The sequence below is a fragment of the Sprattus sprattus genome (assembly GCF_963457725.1).
Source record: "Sprattus sprattus genome assembly, chromosome: 5".
NCBI classification, from domain to species: Eukaryota; Metazoa; Chordata; class Actinopteri; order Clupeiformes; family Clupeidae; genus Sprattus; species Sprattus sprattus.
In genome coordinates this window covers 12,821,898-12,841,639 of record NC_137924.1, presented here as the reverse complement: position 1 = coordinate 12,841,639, position 19,742 = coordinate 12,821,898, and the positions used below count along the sequence as shown (strand labels likewise).

Genomic DNA, 19,742 nt, shown 5'->3' with positions numbered 1-19,742 from the left:
GTATATAGGGGTCTACTATACTATGGTCAATTTGTTCTACTATGATTATGATCTACTGTGTCTATGTACAGCAACACAAATTATTTGCACCATGGGTATTTGATCAGAGTTGTTCTTATATAAAATATTTGACAGCTTGAGAAAGAAAGGCAGTTTTTACTTAAAGAGCTATAATTTATTTGTTTACATAAATCTGACAAAAAAAAGTGAACAAAATTGATGAGAAACACATAACTGCACAGTCACACCAACTTCTACAACCCAAAAAAGAAAACGACAAAAGAACAGATGATATGGTCACACGGTTGACCTGAAATAAAATGATATTGAGGCATCAGATAACAGAGCTGACACACTGTACGCAAAACACATTTTGTTTGCTCTCCCTAGCTTAGTTTTTTTATATAGTTTTAATATGATTTATTTATAGAATTCTCTCTGTACATACTGCTACAGTAGATACAGTATATTACAACTGTAACAATAGTGTTTGTGCTGGTGAGTTGAGCCAAGCTGCATGCTGCTCAGAACCCAGGACTCTGGCTCAGAAAGTGGATCTGTTTAGTGCGACCATCCCAAGCCCTGCAGGAAATACTTGAATAAAAACAACCAAAATAAAAGTCTCGAACCCACCACACAGCAAAGTGCTCTGAGATTTTGCACACTCTTTTTCTCTCAACCACAACTCTTAGGGTGGCCATGGTGGGGGGGTAGAGGGCATCCTCTCCCCTAGGTGTTACACAGCTAGCGGTCAAGGGAGGGTGCAGAGGGGTCCAGATTATATATAATGGTCCCCACGGCGTCTTCAAGAGCCTGAGGTTAGAATTAGCTTGCCTGTGCCAACAGCTGGCAATGTGCACATGGCGACTCCAAAAGCAAATCTTGCGTTGTTTCCTGTGCGCCTCCCTCTCCTCTCCAGGTCTCCATCAGTAGCACTTCCTTGACAGGTGGTCTGCGTACTGTTTCTTGCTTTTACTGGATTCTCTTGCTGCCTTCAAGTGTTTCTCTGCTTTTCTTTTCTCTATGTTTTTATATGTTTGTACAAGTCTTTAAAAAAACTACAAAGTCAATGCAAAACAAGACCCCACTCCTCTGGAAGAGCAGGGCTCTGATTATACAGTCTTGCGCTTGGTTCCTGTTACAATTGGCCGGGCAAATTCCACAAAGTCGTCTATCAGGACAGGCCAGGCCCCTGGGAAAGCCAGAGAGAGACTTCTGATTACACACCTGGGAAGCACGATTCACCTTTGCCCTAAACCAATCACAACTTAAACCAACCTTTTTAATCCAAAACTAATAGTTTCAATGAGCACACATTCGTGTGAAACAACATTACATGCCATGCAAACAAATGAAAAAAAGAGGAGGACTTGTTAAGAGCTTCTAAACCCTGTTTCTTCCTACCTAATGTCTACCTTCTGTGCCAATATGAGCAGTCCTTTTACCTGTTGTTTTTCACTTATTTCTATATTGGCTGTGAAGCCCTTTGTGCCTCTATACTTTACAAGTGCTGTATAAATAAAATAATAATTAACATATTTTGTTCTGTCCGATTACATACTACTAACTCTACAGAAAGCTTATGGCGTGCTGTGTGCTTGTTTGCTGGACGTGAGAAAGAGTATTGTAATTATCATTACATACCTTCCTCATCATAGTTTGACATGTCATCAGCAATCATGTTGCCGAAATCCAGAAGCAGATTCCATGTGTCTTTTGGGATGGACCGCTTGTGGTGCTCCTATTAAAGAAGAGGCATAGGGGGTAAAATAATTTATGACAGGATTGCTTAGCTCTGGCACTATGTCATGAAAAAGATATATGAAGAACATCATAAAAAACTGGCATTGCTCCTTCATAATCTAAACTCATCTTCAGAATGACAGGTGTAGTCTAGTTTTTTATAGCTGTCCAACTCTGATTTGGTTTGTACTTGCCTCCAAGGACCAAGTTAGAGCATTTTGGTTGAACTGAACATAAAAAGCACATCTATAAACATGCTGGGAATCCTCTACTGTGTGACTACTCACCAATAAAAACCTATTCCAGAGATCCAAAAACTTGAACCGGCCTGTCAGTACCAGATTCCAGTAGGCCACAGCCATCTCTAAATCTAAAAGTGGACAATAGAAAGATGCATGAGTGCCAGAAATTGTTTCTTGATAACACGTTTTCTTTAGTTGACCTTAATCTCACTCAGTTTCTCTGACTCACCTAAACCCTTTTGTCCAGGGTTCTTGGCAAAATTAAAGGTGAATTGATAGAAGTCCTTGAACTTTCCACTGTCTTTCAGCTCCTGCTCTAATCTGGGTAAAACAGCCTTCAGTTTCTCTGGACTGTCACACCTAGAAGAAGACCAGATAAAAAGAGGTAGAAATCAGTCCAGAGGAAACAATGTCCTATGACCTTTAAAAGATACATCCCGGTGACTGAATGAGGAACAATTCCAACTTTTAACTTTATTTTCAAAATGAATTTGGATACAATAGTCATCGTCATCAGAATATGTGGGTTCACTCCTGTTTTGTTACAATGCAATGCTAAACATGGCCAGAGCTACAAAGATGGGTACTTCCGGACACGTGTGTTTCAGAATATCATCATAGCCCACCCTAGTTCTGTCATGCCATCAAGGAACTCCTTCTTGGAGAATTCGCACTGTGTGGCAGCGCGGAACTTCCATGCCACGACCAGGACACTTATACTGGCCGGGTCTAGGTTGAGGTCATCGCAGAACTGCTGTATACCATCGATCCCGATCTTATTTTCATCCTGGGGATCTAAGAGGGTGGGAAAAGGAAAAAAAATTGCAGCACAAGAATGAAATTATCTATGCATTCTACACACTATTTCAATTCCACCACACAATCCTTTACATTGTATACATCATCTCAGGAATTATGTGTACATTCTCACAAAATGACATAGTTCTGTACACCATAAATGTCGTATACCTTCACCTAAAGCAAACACACACACACCCACTGTCACAAATACAAAAAATATTAAGCACAACACTACAAAAAATGTAATAACTTTGAAAAAATAACAGCTCTAACTTGCCTTTGTAGCGATTGTAGAGCTGTTCAAGCTTCTTTCTGTCCACCGAGGTTTTCATGGATTCTTTGTAGTAGAGGTCTGGGTTCTGGAAGTAGTTGTCTGTGGCCACTTCTAGTTTCCAGTCATTCTGCGTCAGGCAGTATACAGCTGTCTTCTCCCCAGCCTGAGTAAAGGACATAAACTGGCGAACCTTGTCCTTCTGTGACGACTTCAGCTTGTGCTGCACGGACACAAAGGAGAAGCCCTCAAACGTAGGCTCAGGCACACGGTGCGAGACCGATAGCAGCACATACAGACAAACAGAGACACAGACGAGAATGCAGAGGGACCAAAATACACTCATCCAGAGACACACACCAACAGGCAAACAGATACAGAAAGGAGTTGGCCTGTTAACTGCCAAAAGTGCCAAAAACAAATACAAATGTGTACCCAGAGATACCACACATGATATGTGAGAATTTAAAGCAAAGGTTGAAGATTCTTATCTTATAGCATTGCACACGTGCTGAACTATGGAAGGCCACTTGCAAAAAAGATCCCCTTGGAATGTAACTCAAGTAGGAGGACCTCTTAGCAATCTCAGGGCAGCCCACACAAACAAACCAAGCAAGTTGGGAGTTATTTCCAACCATGTCGAGTAAGCACATTTGTTCATATGCCATCAGAGTCACACGTTGGCCTGGGAGAAATCAAGAGTATCCTGACTTACTAGCTACATGTTTACCTTATCTAAAACCTTAACCTTACCTTATCTAACACTTATTATAAAGCTAACCATGACTATTGACATGTTAAGGACCAAGCCAACGTTCTAGATTTCAATCGTTACTGTCAGTGATCCACAATTTCGGCAAGCATTTTTCTTAGATTGGTCATTGGTCTGTGTCCCAGCGTAAATTAGCAAATGTGTGGTTTGCAGAAAGACGGTCAAATGAACGACTTCCACTGTTGTTCTTTTTATCCTCTGAGCTTCGCCACTGCAGTGAGTCGCGACCCAGTTCTCGCGTCAGCGCGGCTAGCTCTCGCCTCTGCCCAACCAAAGTTACAGTTTGCTAAAAAGGGAAAGGAACGCGCGGCGGAGTGAATGCGGACCGAGCTCTCAAAATATCAACAACTGACCTTCCCTCTCTTCGTTGATAAATTTCGGTACAAAAAATGAAGTGACAATGCGACACAGGCTAAGGACACCGCATAGGGACGAAGCGAGCGGACACCCCCTTGCATCACGACATTAAGTCCGATGTTGTGCATCTTTCTAGATGTTTAATCTAGCGTTTGGGTTTATGATTTTCATAATACCTACCATTTTTATCACCCGCTGTTAGACCAATTTGATACTCAGTAGTTCCGTATACGCCTGCGCGTCAGCATCAAGGGACTGCGCTAGAGGAGCATGGAGTTTGCGCATTGAAATCCCATGATGCAGGGAATTGTAGTTTAAAAACAGTTTTGAAATTGGACCATAGACATAGAAGGTGTTCCTATGTCTATGAACTTGACAGTATAATCTTTGCAGCGTTGGCACCCCATTGGATATTTTGGGGGAGTACAATGACCGAGAAAGTATTAAAAAAAAACATGACTAGCACCTGTTTATTTAATCTGCCTGTGTCACCTGTGCTCATCTTTTGTTTTTATAGGCCAACATGACAAACAGCCAACCGGTTTGTTATTGTTAATAAACTTACTTGCAAATGTGAAAAAGAAGTACGAGAATACGAGGAGAACATAGACGGCACTTCAGTAACGCATAGGAGCTTTGCTCTTCCAGTTGAGCAAAACACTCGAGGATTCAGAGAACAGAACCAACGTCTCCAAAGAATTCACAGTCTAACTTTACAGCACAGCTTCGAGAAAGGGAACTTGGTTGCCTTCACTTCGTTCTTTTACGTTTCAGGGAGTGTTTTCCAACTATTTTAAACGAAGAGAAGAAGAACGTTGATATAAGTCTTAACCGATGAATATACACAATCTGAGCATTATTGAAACACTTTCAACTAGAAGCGATAAAGTTAGCCACTGAAGTCTGTTAGCAGCTACTTTGCTATTTCCAACCACTGATTGGATTACACGGTATTTGAAGCTTATTAAGAATACACTGATCTATGACAACTCTTATATTGTGTCCAGCTTGTTATGACATGACATGCAACTGTGGGTCAAACGCCTACCTGACCTTTTCTCGTGGGTTTTACGGTTTGAATCACCTCATCAACAGGCTCCAAAAGTTGTTACGCTAGCGGCGGCTGTGCCACCGGACTAGGTTTCGACAGCTCAGCTGCCTCCAAGCAGGGAGGGGCAGCATCACATGAGTCCTGCCGTTTTGTCAAACAATTATAAAAAGAAAAGCATGGAGGCACTTTTGATCACTATGACTTAAAACAGTGCATGTATCATTGGATCAACACAATAACATAAAGAAGAATTAACACATAGCTCAAGTAAAAACTACATATAGGCTAGGCAATATTTTGCAGTGGAAGTCCAGACCAAAACCGTGACCCAATTGACCTTGACTGACCGAAAAAGAGGCTAGTTAAGTTTGAAACCATTCAGGAAGTTTGATACATGGATCAAAACATGAAAAAACGGGCGTAACTTGCGGTTTGCCAATGTAAGGTCACCTGTGCTCGACAGCAGGTCACACAAACCTGGCTAGCTGTATCTAAATAAAGCCAACTCCAAGTTTTTGACAGCTGTCTCCTCCATTCAAATTCACCAGGCTATGTTATGCCAATGGGGTATTTGAAGCCCGGCTCGAAGTTACCAGTCTGTAACTGTCACGTTAATCGTTTGCTTAGAATGTGAAATAGCACCTCACCAGTTAACTTTTAATGCAACCTCAATTAACCTTTCGAACTTTGATACACGTGAGCGCATCAAATAACGCTGTAAACTAGCTTTTGAGACAACTTTTCCAGTTGGTATATACTATGCAAGTTGGGGTAAGCAACAGCACTAAACGTTGCCTTAAAAGCAGAAGCAACATGGTAAACAACTCTTCAGACTAGCCAGGAGGAACCATTCAACTATCTTACCAGCAGCCGTTGAGACAGTAGCCTAGCTGCCTTATTTCACGCGAGCGGAGTCCGCTACCTTTACCGCACACGGCCCAATAGGAAAGCATACTCTCCAGCAGCTGGTAAAACAACTATGATAGCAAGCACCTTATCAACACCTGGCACTGTACCCATTGCTAACCTCTCCATATGATCACATTTTATGAAGGTCTGGAGTGACTTTTCAGTAGGTCAATAGGACAGGAGGCCTCAGTCCTGATACGTGGTGGATAAATAGATTTGTAAAATTTGGCACTGGTATATGACACTGTCAAACAGTCCAACAAACTATGTAGGGGATTTTAATCATCTACTTTTCTTCCTACAAACAAGCTAGACTGCCAGTGATCAACAATTCTAAAATTCCAAAATAAGGCCTCATGCCACGGCAGGTCTACTGCAGTGCTTATCTTTCCCTTACGAAGATGGGATTGTCTCGTTCGAACGGCTGTGTTTATCAGTGTTTGTCAGCTGTGTTTCTCTGCCACTGTAGTGTGTGTGATGCAATATGAAGGCTCTTCTTAAACGGAACTTCGACGACCGTGATAAATTAAGATCTTATTATTGCCCCTATTTAAATCCACTAACTTGTATCAAAAAAGTATGTTGATATCGTACAAGCATGAGCGTAAACAGATTGTCACTGACAGTTCAGTGTTATTAGTACGCTTTGTGGTAGTTGTCTTCATACCCATTCTCTGTTTGTACTTTGCTTTTGATAAGCCGGAAGAACGTACCGCATGGTGTGCGCTGACAAAAAGCTTGTGGCCAATGACGTTAGGCGGCAAGGGAAGCCGTAGTCCGCCACCAACCAACCAGATAGATGCAGAGGCGTGGTTTTGTTGGCCTACACTGTATACGTCATATTTTGGATGTCCAATCATAACCACTTGTTCGTAGACACCGCCAAGCTCAGTTTCAGAGAAGGACGAAGACGGAGTAAGCGTCGGCTCTGGTCTCGCAGTGAGCAAACGTAAAGCCAAGTTGAGCAGTTTGAACATACACGTTCAACGTTGTGAGAAGATTTTTATACTGTGGACCGACTTTGGAACAATTCTGCCAACTTTTGATCGATCAAAGGCAACATGCGTCAGCTCTGATAAAGTGAGGTATCTTATTATTCGCCGAATTCCTCTGGCTAGGTTTGGTTACAGCTGATGGGATCTACCTTGCTAGCAAGCTAACTATTTTTTTATTGAGTGACTGACTCTGGGTAACTCTCTTACAAATATTTAAAACTGTTTGGAGCATTGCTACTAAAGTTAAGGCAGCCCTACAAATTGACAACCTATAGCTAGCTCGTTAGATTGCCAACGTAACGTTTTAAACCATATAGCTGACTAAAAGTATAAGCTTGCTAATTATAAGGTTAGCCAAGCTGTTAGCCAGCGCTAACTGACGCTTACATTACTTTTTTTGTGGTTAACGTTCAGTTGTTGAAACATAATCAGGGACATTAATAACTAACGGTAACGAACTGACATCTGGAGTTCCCAGTGTCAACATAATCTGATGTTATGTAGGTCATGTTGCTAATCACATATTGGTGTTAATCATGTTTACATGTGTTGCATATTGTTTCATCTTCTAATAACGTGATACTCTGTGCAGTGTTTCATGTTTACATGATTTCTAGTTGTCTTTAGATAACTATATGTCGAAGTTATCTTCGCTAGTACATTAGCTATAAAGTTAGCACGCTAATGTCAGTATTGTTCGGGTTGACAGGCCGGGTTTTCGCGACATATGAATGGAAATTACAATTGACTTTGCTAGCAGTTAGCTTTGCATCGTACTAGCTATACTAGCTTTGTAAAATGGCTGACTTGTCAATTGCATTCAACCAAGAAATGTACCAGTGCAATAATGTCAACTGAAAGCATGTGCTTCCTCAAAGACCATAACGTCTATAAGTGCATGGTGAGTATGTAGTAGCTGGTCAATTTTCTGAATCCCAGGCTACCAAATTGTGAAGCACGCGCGTATTAGAACAGCACTAAATTCGATTGTTGTCCCATTTGCACGACTGACTTCTGAGAGGTAGGTAAGTTAGTTGGGAAGTATAATATCCACCATGAAGTTATTCGGAAACGTCTTCAATCAAAGTTCAGCCGGCAAACCAAACAACAACAATTTCAGTCATTGTAAGCAATATAAGCACTACGACGCGAGGTAACGTTGCAAGTATCGTCTAGCTAGCTAGCGAGGCTCTTCTAAAAGCATCCATTTTGTCGAAGTGGCTCGGTTGGGTGGGAATGAGTGAATAAACACAGAGGAACAGGACAGTTATTTGGTTTCCAGCTAATTTGACGGATTCATTCACTTCCCTTGGATGTATCAAAAACAAAATTATTCTTCTGTAGAGTTTTAGTTTCCTGTTTGGTGATGGGGCTTTAGACCTCCTCTTCCTCTCGTGTCCCCAATGCCAACAAAAACAGGACTCGAAGGAGGCAGTATATTAATGTTCAATCGTAAGTGCAATGGAAAATATCCACAATTTTTCGTTAATGTGTCTTTGTATGGCCGTGCGTATATTATGCATTCAGAAAAGAGCAATAAAGTCGAATAAGATCAATGAAATTCAGCATCGATTAATTGCATACAAATTTGTGTTGTAGTGCAAAACGTGTCTCAAAGCCACCTTGCTAAGTTAGCTAGCGTGGTGTAACATACTTATACAAATAATATTAGTAGTGGAGGTGTCCGTTAAATCTTTTGAGGCTACTTATTGCTGATCAATGTGCCTCCCAGCCCATACCCTGTTTTTTGTTGAAAGTTGAGTTTGATGAGGCATTGCTAGCCATTCTACACGAAGTGGGGCCCGGTTGATTTTGCGAAAAGTTGTTATAAGGGAACAAAGTAGTTGATTCTTCATCATTTTAAGGAATTTACATCTACCCCATTATTTGCACACTCACAGTTATATGTATGGGTTATTGATACTTCGTCTTTGTTCTTCAAACATTATGCAAACGTAAACGATAGGCAACGACAGTTAGCTCGGTGGCTAAATTAGTCATAGCTCGATTCAGCACTAGCTTTGTGCAGATAGATGCTGTAAGCTAACCGGTGGGGCCTCGGGTTGTGAACAAAATCAAGCTATGCACAACATTGATATTTAAGTGTTTTAAATGTGAGATATTTATTTGCGTTTGTGGTGAGGCGTGATAATGTTACATATTTCGTAAGTCACTACTTATTTTGAAAAAAATCGTTAAAGTCACTGATCAACCTGCGGCCTACCCATGAGCTACCCCCACCACGCGCAAACTGTCACGGGGGCTCAGGTAGCCAGTCAGATTATAATGAAGGAGGCTATGGATTGAGAGGTTGGTCAGAAGTATAAAGGACTGTTTCCGTATCAATGCAATCCTACTCCAGGTCCGTTTATTGTCCCCGTATGAACTGGCAACAGTTTGATTGGGGAGTGTATGTGAACTTTACCACTTAGTTTTTTGAGGATTATCTTTGTAGTGAATTTTAATTATAATTCATGTATGTTGTCCTATGCATTTCACAGTGAGTTGTTACAGCATATGTACATAACAGAATTTAAGACATGTTTTCAAATTTCTCTCGTAGGTGATTCAGTGATTTGGCACAGTTTCCCAACAAAACCGAGCCATAATTATTTCATCCCCCAAGGATCATGGCCAAAGATGTGAGTACAGACGCTATAGGGTTATGCTGTGATGGTTCAGATGGCCAATTATCTAAATATTCTGTAAAATGGGTTTACTACTAAATCAGCTTTTACTCAAAAGATGATATCACTGTTGACACCAGGTCTTCACTTCACAGGCTGGTCTGATTGAAGCTAATGGGGAGTTGAAGGTTTTTATTGATCAGAATCTGAGTCCTGGTAAAGGTAAGTCAAGTTGCAGAACTCCTTTATTGTTGTTGTTGGCGTGACTGGTGGTCATAGACATTGGCCTTTTTTTGTCATGCCACATTAAGATGACTATTCTGTGGTGACCCAGGAAGAGTATTTGCTGTTGACAACTGAAATGACTTGAACTTTTCCATTGCCTTAAGTTGATAACTAACAATGGAACAATATCTCTAGGTGTCCTGTCCTTGGTGACGGTCCATCCACAGACAATTCCCATTGGGAAGCAACTTCTGCCAAAAACACTTGGGCCATCTAATGTCAACATTGCTCCACATTTGGTGAGCATCGTTGCCTTGCTCTTTTTGTACAAACCTCTTCTGTCTGTCACTATTGGTAAGATGTAGTTCTAGAAATCCTCCAGTACACAGTCATATACCATTGCTGTTCTCTGATCAGATTGCTATCAAATGGGTTAGTCATTGCCCTGCACCTGGGCAAGGTTGTTGTTTTTCAATACATTTACTTTGGGTTGATTAAGGAAGGTGAGTGTCAAGATACAAGTGGAATGCAGGCAGATAAATAGTCTCCAGGCTCAGCAGAACATCATGAACCCCAATCAGCTTCAAGTATTTTAAATGCATGCCTAAACGATCGTTTGTTGACTTTCTTTTTCACCACAGGTGATTGGCACACCCCAAAGACCCAGTGGCTCCAATGCCATTCTGGTGAACAGTCCCCACACGCCGAGCTCACAGTTCCTCACTCAGACCCAGCCGTCCGAAGCCTCGCCATGGTCCACAGGGTGAGTGTCTGCCATCACCTGTGGACACCACCCTGGTGAAAGGGAGTTTGAATGGGCAGGGTGTAAATAATGCCAAATTCTGAGTCTTTCCCATAGAAAGAACCAGCTAGAATCAGAGTGCTCTAGTTTGTCAACACCGTCTAAGGTGGAACATTTAAGCAGTTAAGTGATTGTCTCATAAACCCTGTACTCTTAGTATTTAACGTAAATAACTTGCATAGTGTTGCAGTCCTGACCACCTGCTATATGTAGTGGTCTTCTGTTTATTTATTTTTTAATGTAAACTAGATACACTACAGACCAATTATAGCTCTTTGTTGTTATGCTATATTACTGATGCTGTGCCTCAAGTAATTTCTTATTGCTTCATGTCTGTGATATTCTTCATATCACTGAAAGCCACTGACCTCTGACAACTGCACTTGGTCTGTCCACAGGAAGCGCAGCAAGAAGGGAGAGAAGAATGGAAAGGGGCTGAGGCATTTCTCGATGAAGGTGTGCGAAAAGGTCCAGAAGAAGGGAGTCACCACCTACAATGAAGTGGCCGATGAGCTGGTGGCTGAATTCAGCTCTACAGACAACCACATTTCCCCCAATGACTCAGTGAGTCAATCACCTTCAGCCAACCACTGTCCTCTTAACCCCTTTCAATGTGATTTTGTTTTGTGCTGGCATTAAAAGTAGGTTGGCGTCAGATCGGCCATGCACTAATCAGAACGTTTGTTCACTGTAGATCAGAGAAACAACTTAACAGGTTTAGGCAGGTGGCTTGGACAGGAATACCGGCAGTATAATATTGAATAGAACCAGTCATCTTGCAAAGCTGACAGACATGTAGGCAGCAGGACAGTATCAAAGTGTAAAGGTGTGTAAGGTTAGCTTCACACTCAGTCCAAATCTGATCTCTGCAGAATCTGATCTTTCTGATTGACTGTCCACATTATGTTGCAAGTGAACAGATTTGACCGGTTTGTCCATGCGGTGATCCTCCTTTCGTTGTTTGCTATAGTAATGACATGTTAATGAAAATCTGATCAGAGCAGTCAGACTTAAATGGATTTGCCAAAATGTGCTTCGAATAGTATTTCAAACCACATTCGGATGTGGTTTAAAATGGATTTGAAGCGGAAAAAATGGGAATTTGTTTTTTGTCTTGTTTTTGTTTTTTGTTTTTTTTTGACTGTTTGCACTTGCTATGTATGATTGGATTCCAATCCGATATGCACATATCAGATTTTGTCTGACCGACTGAACATAGCCTAAGACTCTGTTCCTTGTCTGTGTTCCAGCACGTGTACGATCAGAAGAACATCAGACGGCGTGTCTATGATGCTCTAAATGTGTTGATGGCCATGAACATCATCTCTAAAGAGAAGAAGGAGATCAAGTGGATTGGCCTACCCACTAACTCAGCTCAGGAGTGCCAGAACCTCGAGGTAAGGGAAAGTTCTTATCATTTAGAACTGAAGTCATATTCGTGTATTATATAATACTCCACTGTGTGAGCCTTTTCCCCTAACACCTTACTCTCCTGATGAAGGTTAGGCGATGATGTGCTGATTGCCAGTCTATGCATTTGATGGACACAAACTCAGAATCTATCCTGTATGCCAACTCTGTTTAACAAAGTGGTCTTGACAAACAAAAAGGTTTGGGCGGAGCACATTTTAATGTACCTCGCCATTGCGGTCACCCCTCAGGTGGAGAGACAAAGACGACTTGAAAGAATCAAGCAGAAACAGTCCCAACTCCAGGAGTTAATTTTACAGGTACAACTGAAAGCGGTGCTGCTTTGATTAAACCTTTACTGTGTCTTCTATTGTGGGGCTTAGCCTCCTGTGTCTTTTTTGAAATTTTTTAATTGTGTTTTTGCTTCCCTTTGAAATGTCTCTTAAATGTGTCAGCATGCTATGAGATGTGCTACACTGACTGTGTTGACATCCTCTCTGCAGCAAATTGCCTTCAAGAACCTGGTACAGCGCAACCGTCAGACGGAACAGCAGACCAACCGGCAGCCACCGCACAACTCGGTGATCCATCTGCCCTTCATCATCGTCAACACCAGCAAGAAGACAGTCATAGACTGCAGCATTTCCAATGACAAGTAAATCCCAAACCTTAGAGAAAGCCAACAGCTTGTTTGACATGGGGCATGGAAGGGGTCATGGATTAGAGGGTGCACTGGGGCAAATTAGCAGGTTGAGGTGTCTAAGGTCAGTGTCATGAGGTCACTGGACAACCAGTTGTGAACATTCCTGGTCTGTCAACAAGTTCCTCAGATAATTCCACAGGTTTTACTCTAACAAATCTACTTTTACATTTGTTCCTGCAAGGCTGTGGATTCTCACATTACTAGGCTTATTTCTGTGCCCAAGACAAAAACTATTTTTGTATTTCATTGTTACCGTGGTGTGATTTTTATAATTGTATTTCAAAGGGTACCATAGGTCAGGAAGCTTAGCTTGTTTTCTTCATCAGGGTTTACTTTATCATAGTTGTCTTTGGTTTTTCACATTTCGCTTTGTTGGGCTAAACAGTCATGAAGTCACAAATGCACATGTATGCATCAAGTCACCATGTCTGTTTAGGATCTGTCCGGTGCAATCGTTTAAATGCATGTGTTAATAACATGTTATTAACACATCCTGTAGATTTTGCATTTTTGGCATCGCCAGTCAATGAAAAGTTACTTGACATGTTGCAGAAATCAGTGGCAGTTCCTTCCTTTGTATTGTTGACATGACCTCATTTTAACGTCTGCCTGTGTCTATACCTTCTTTATATAGTTTCTCGTGGTTCACCTTTTCCCTCCCTTACCATCTCCTCTTTTTCGTTCTGTTTTGCGTTCTGCAGGTTTGAGTACCTATTTAACTTTGACAACATGTTTGAGATCCATGACGACATCGAGGTGCTGAAGCGCATGGGCATGGCCTACGGGCTGGAGGCGGGCAAGTGCTCCCCTGAGGACCTCAAGGTGGCTCGCGGCCTGGTGCCCAAGGCACTGGAGCCCTATGTTACAGGTGAGAGCCCTTGCTTCTGTGCACTTGATGATTTCAAAACACTTTTGTGCTCTGACAGTTTTCAACTGCAAATCATCTCATGGGCAAAGACCCAGGGTAGAACCTTTTATGTCTGAAAACAATAGCCTTTCATCTTCTTTGAGCTCCCCAAAGAACTTAAGAGTGTAAAATAATGAATAAAGCTCTGGCAAGTGCTTTTATACTAGGGACTGCATGAATCGTAGGGCAATGATCACACATGATTGCTCACACACAGATGATGGAACTGCTGTAGTCCAAATAAACCCCACAATGTGAACATGAGGCATTCATATGGTAGAATGATTGAATAAAGCTTGACCTCTCCAAAGTTATTATGACCACTCGGTTCAACACCTCACTGAAGATTGCAATCTATGATTGCCTCTTGTTTTGCTAAGCAGTGCTATATGTTCCTCGCACAGAGAACTGACGTTATGGTGAATGTGATGGTGTTGCCGAACGTGTCTGGGTGTCAGCTTTATCCGCAGAATGCCTGCATCGGAGCTCTCCAGGGCTCCCTGTGCCTTTCAAGTGCCAGACTCCTCAGTGTCGCAGTGCTGGCTCTGCAGATCAGATGTATCCCCCCCCCCCTTCCCTCTGTCTGTCCTTGGTCTGTTTCAACTCAACTCAAACTGACTCATGACTCTTGACCCCCAGAAATGGCCCAGGGTCCCATCAGTAGCGTGTTCATGACGGGTGCATCGTCCTCCAATGGAGGTCGTTATCATGTCGGCAGGTAAGCACTTCAGAGCTTAAACTTTTTCTGTTTCTCTCTCTTTTTTCCCCCCCAATGAAATACTATTTTTATTATTTCACTGTTTTTAACCCTTCTCATCTCTCCCTCTCTGTCTGCAGTGACAGTGGAGCAGACGGCACTCAGGCATCCAGCTCTAATGACTCTCACTACAGCGGCTCCCGGGTGGAGACCCCCGTGTCATACATGGGGGACGACGACGATGAAGACGACTACGACGAGAATGACGATGACGATTAACCACACCCAGTCATCAGTCCTGAGTGCACACCTCTCCAAAAGGCCATAATCAAGGGATGTATCTCCATCGCGCTCACTCTACCATGCTCTATATCTCTTCCACTTCCTCCCCCTCCCCCCCTCCTTACTCGACAAGACAAGGGCATTGAAGAGTGACGAACATGAAGGGCTTATGCCAAGTTCATCTTGTTCTCGTTGGATCCTACATTTGGGGTCCTTTCCAAAATCCAGCTATACCACGCCAGGATCTCATACCCCACTGCCTGCTGGGAGTTGTAGTTCTTCAGCAGACGGGCTCCGCTGTAGTTTTAAGGAATAATAACGTCACCATGTGAAGCACGCTGTCAGGATGTTTAGCTACCCTGTTCTGCACCATGACTCTTGCTCAGCTGAGAAACCTCCAGGTTAAGTTTCCCTTGTCGCAGGCTGCCAACTAGTGGTGGATAATGTGTAGAGTGACCTCTGTGTGAAATAGTTTATCTCCAGTTTAAGTTTATTCTATTCTGAACAAGCGACGTGATATGAATTCAAGATGGCAGTCACCCTCTCGAGTGAAGGATTGGAGAATCTGATGCGCCAGCTGCCATTTTGCCCCGTCCGCTGGGCAGATGTATGGATGTGTGGACACTTCTTTTTTTTTTTCTTTTTTTTTTAAATGCTGATTCTTAGCACGATTTTTAAATGAAATTGTTTTCCCCTCTCCCCTGTGTGTTTGGCTCACTGCCGACTTCTGGGCAGCTTTTTTCCCCTGGCATGGGGATGCTCTGTTGAGCAGATTTTTTGTTTATATGTTTGTTTCAGAGCTTTAGAGGTGATCCTTCCCCTCAGACTGCCTGTTATTCCTTTTTGTGTTTACCAATGATAGGGGCGTCCGGGTCGGGGAGTAAAATAAACTCCATTACCCACAAGCGTTTATAGGAAAAACAAAAAAGCTTTTGTTTGTGAATGATGTGTTGGGTCTCCTGAAGACTAGTTTGTAGAGTCCTCTTCAGGTTGGTAATAAAATCGAAATGATGATGAGGTTGTATCCAAAAAGTGGGTAATTATAGGTCTTTTTTGACTCCCTTTGAACATATTTTTTAAACCTGAACAACACATGTACTGACTCTTCCAAGTAACTTTTTTCTGTAATCTAATATAAGTTTGGAAATTAAATATAGAGAATGTTTTAACAAGTCGAATTCAATGTGTTTATTGCTGACACTAATGTATCAATAACACTGCACAAAATGAAATCGAATGGAAAAACAATAAAAATCTATTTTATATAGTCCATACGTGTGGGTTTGAGGTACTCGACATATGCTCCAAATCTGGCAACACATCTGTAGCCAAACCACTGTGTTGTCTCTTCCAGTCTGGAGAGAAGAGGGGGAGACCCACACCCTTCAGTGCTGTAAACATGAGCAGACGTTTCCTCCAGTGGTCACTCCCCTGAGAGCCACAACACAGTGTTGTGTTCTGATTGAAAGAATGTTGCATCTAGTGTGCCATACTGATATGCTAACAAGAATTTGGAGGCTAAGGGCAAGAGAAAATATGCCTCTGCGAGGTATTTGTGTGTGTGCATTTTTATAGTTTTTTTTTATTGTAAAATGTGGAAAAATAATACAAAGCTTAACACCTAGGGAAGATGAAGAATTGCACAGTAACATTGGTAAACTCAGGCATACGCATTTAAAACTTAAAGGGCACTTTGGGGGAGCACATATTACCAATGCCCTATTGCAATGTTAAAGGGAAACAACATCCCTGTGTCTGCTCAAAAATGTGATGGATTCTTCCTGGGCCCATGCTGCACATCTCCACAAAGTTTCATTAAAATCAGACTGGTAGTTTTTGTGTAATCCTGCTGACAGATCCACAAATAAATGGCAAGAGAAACATAACCACCCATATTTTTTTTTGCAGGAATCAGCTGAGCTGTTTTGTTGTAAATATGTAGTGTGTGCAGTGCAGTTGGCAATGTTGTAGACAAGTATTTGTCACATCTACCCAAACCCTTTTGTTGTACATTTCTGGTCATCCTTTCACAGACTGAGGAGGGCAGTATTGCTTTAATCCCTTTTGCAGTTAGAATACTCTGCACCAGACTGGCTCATTGGCACTGCTGAGTTCCTGGTGTTTTCAAAATGGGTTACTCTATTCATTATAAAAGTATAATCATTCAGGGTTATAGACTTTAATAAACAGTGGTCATATTACAAATATTGTATAGTACATCATACAATGTGGAATAACCATAATACGAAGCATTAAACACTGCTGTTTCTTGACCAGCAACAGACATGCAATGCTTGCACAAATAACACATTAAAGGCAGATGTATTAAAGCGATACTGGACATCACTTGTCATTTGGGAATGTTGCGTCATCCCCATGTGATTTGACAGCAGCCCATCTTTCGTTGAGTATCTCACTCCTCTCTCTTATATAGAGGAGTCTCACTCTCTTGGTTCTGAACATCACCCTCACATTCTGAAAGTAGCCTTGTAGATCGTGACCTGCTCCTGTGGGATCTCAGCGAGCACAGTTATGTCAAAGGCATTCTTGAAGCGCTCTGTGAATTTCTGGTCACTCTCAAACCGTACCTGGGTGAAAAAAAAGAGGCAGTGAAGCATCTAGTCAGAGCTTTTGAACTGAGCTTCTTGTCTGTGAATGGGAACAGTGGAAGGAGAATTTAAAAAAGTCTTCTCTTACATTTGTGTTCCTCAAGATGGTTCAAGACCTCAGGGGACCTTAAGGGCCAATTTTTATTGAGTCATACTCTCAGTAGCTTAACAGACCTTGTTAGACCAAATGAGAGTGGTCCTAGGACGGCAGAAGTGCTCCATGGTCACCAGGAGTTCGTCCAGACATTCGTGGTGGTAGACAACGTCTGCAGCCAGCACATAGTCATACCGGAAGATGGAGGAAGGGAAGGTGCGCTGCAGGTCATGACCCCACGCCAGATTAGCCACCTGAGGGGTGTAGCGGCAGCGGCCACGGGTGTTCCGCGTGATGTTGTACGTCAAGTTACCCAGGATGTGTGGCAAGTCAGTCGCAGTGACCCAAGCACCTGCAAATCAGGTACATTTACAGTGAGAACTCAACGAGTTGAATCGACTGAGTCTGCATTTTGATGACCTGTTGACCAAGGATAAGGTAGATAGGGGGGGGGAAGGCATTTCCTGTAGTGTCAACTGTCCCACTTATACACACTGCAAACTCATCACACACCATCATCAGGTCAATTCCCTACAGATTGAAGGCACTCTTACCCAGTAAGCAGGCCACTATGGACACCAGACCAGTCCCTGCTCCAATCTCCAGTACTGCCTTGTCCATTAGATCAATCTGCTCACAGTTATTCTCCAAGTATTGACAAAGAGCCAGAGCCTAAAGGAGCACAGACATGAAACCTAATGTTAAAAATCTTCTATTGCTCATCAGACTTGGCCGTATTTTATATTTCCACCTGTGTTAATGCATAGCTCAAAGTGATATTCACCCCAGGCCAGATGAGGGCGCCAAATGAGTCGATAGACGTTTTGATGTTAATTTCTTGACCAGCAAAACTGAAGGTTTCACAGTTTGGCTCCCAAATCTTCTTCTTTTCCACTACCTCCCATGGCCACACTTGGCAATTGAAAATGCACAACAGCCACTGCTATATTAGCAATGTCACTGTTTTGACAGACACTCATTACTAATGTAATGGACCCCACCACCAGTCAATCATGTAACACACACCCAGTGCACAACCACAACACAGCTGCATGTAATGACACATTGAGTCACGGCAGTTTATAATCCTAGGCCATAATTGCTTTTGACAGTTTTTTGGTGAAGACACTTTAGGCTCTGTCTCAAATCGAGCACTTGTGCACTGCGAACACTGACTTTCAGTGCTTAGGGCGTTCACACTGACAGAACCAGCTAAAATTAGGGCACTGAAAGTAACCCCGGATGGCGCACTGCAAACGGTAAAAAAATGCAGTGTAAAACGATGGACACGACTACTACTAAACGGGCGCCATCCGAGAGGAGGAGCCTTTTGGCAGCTTTTAAGTTTGGGAAGTTGGCTGACTAACTCCTCTCAAATCACTTAAACCATTATTGCTGGTTACAATAACTGTGTTATCTGATAGAACAATGTCGATTTCTCTGTAACTTAACAAAAATCGCGAAAAAACAGCGAAAAAACACCAAAAGATTTACATTTACATTCAAAACACGGCCGTCAGTGGAGTATAGTCTGCAATCTTTGTTTAAAATTTCCAGTTGGCCTGGAGGAAGCTGGCACACAGATTTATGGGTAAAAGGCTCGCACATTTGGTCAGTGTTCCATTTGAGACAACACTAATCAGCAACAGAACACACTACAGATGTTCGGTTTGAGACATAGCCTTAGTACAGTCAGATTAAACATAGATTTCTCCAGTAATATTCAAATGTCAACATTTGAGCCTCTTTCTACAAATGTCATTTTCAGGGCAAGTTGCCCTTATATTGCCAACTGTTTGATAGATGGCTTTTATGGTCATAAGACAACATTACACTCATAACTTATAACCGAAAGGGTAGACTGCTCCAACACCTACCTCCCTTAGATGGATCTCCATCTTCGTCTTGCTCATTGACATCCTCCTCTTCACACCTCGCGTCCTCTTTTCTTGTCACTAAACATACATTGATGAACGCCCTTCCTTCTATCTTGGGCTTACCCAAGTAATTGTCCATGGCAACAATCTGCACCGCTGTTGTCTGAAGATCTCTGTGCTGTGAGATGCATGACACAGGGGTTCAGCTTTCTCAATTCATTTCTGTGGTCTCTTTATTTATAGCTCATGTCCACTTAACCATGCAAAGAGGAATACCTACAATAGCACAGAACTGACATCACTTTCTACTACTTGTCTGAAGTTTTTTCATGGTTTATATTGTGGACACCATAAACAGTTCTTCTTTC

The 19,742-nt window shown here is 42.2% G+C and overlaps 3 protein-coding genes across 3 annotated transcripts; 1 reads left to right on the top strand and 2 right to left on the bottom strand.

Annotated features, from left to right (window-relative positions):
- Window positions 1-148: 148 nt before the first annotated feature.
- Window positions 149-4,434, bottom strand: dcun1d2a (DCN1, defective in cullin neddylation 1, domain containing 2a; the record flags this gene model as incomplete). The annotated part of the gene is given in 9 exon segments (XM_080839114.1): window positions 149-1,192; window positions 1,645-1,741; window positions 2,031-2,113; window positions 2,215-2,345; window positions 2,612-2,780; window positions 3,064-3,280; window positions 4,367-4,372; window positions 4,374-4,409; window positions 4,411-4,434. Coding segments are annotated over 9 exon segments (843 nt in total). The 3' UTR covers window positions 149-1,112.
- A 2,635-nt stretch (window positions 4,435-7,069) lies between these two features.
- tfdp1a (transcription factor Dp-1, a) lies at window positions 7,070-15,957 on the top strand. The gene is made up of 12 exons (XM_080838728.1): window positions 7,070-7,231; window positions 9,705-9,783; window positions 9,924-9,990; window positions 10,189-10,292; window positions 10,635-10,756; window positions 11,194-11,359; window positions 12,046-12,192; window positions 12,457-12,525; window positions 12,709-12,860; window positions 13,610-13,776; window positions 14,455-14,533; window positions 14,653-15,957. Exons 2-12 carry the CDS (start codon window positions 9,772-9,774, stop codon window positions 14,789-14,791), a joined length of 1,224 nt encoding a protein of 407 aa, XP_080694854.1. The 5' UTR covers window positions 7,070-7,231; window positions 9,705-9,771; the 3' UTR covers window positions 14,792-15,957.
- Window positions 15,958-17,262: 1,305 nt separating this feature from the next.
- On the bottom strand, window positions 17,263-19,513 carry mettl21cb (methyltransferase 21C, AARS1 lysine b; the record flags this gene model as incomplete). The annotated part of the gene is made up of 5 exons (XM_080838647.1): window positions 17,263-17,382; window positions 17,578-17,849; window positions 18,052-18,169; window positions 18,282-18,409; window positions 19,375-19,513. 5 exons carry the CDS (start codon window positions 19,511-19,513, stop codon window positions 17,263-17,265), a joined length of 777 nt encoding a protein of 258 aa, XP_080694773.1.
- Between the last annotated feature and the right edge of the window lie 229 nt (window positions 19,514-19,742).

Bases quoted from the DNA above. Each gene is read 5' to 3' on its own strand.
- tfdp1a (XM_080838728.1), top strand. The intron at 9,991-10,188 runs GTAAGTCAAGTT...CAATATCTCTAG, and splicing joins GAATCTGAGTCCTGGTAAAG to GTGTCCTGTCCTTGGTGACG. The intron at 12,861-13,609 runs GTAAATCCCAAA...TGCGTTCTGCAG, and splicing joins TGCAGCATTTCCAATGACAA to GTTTGAGTACCTATTTAACT.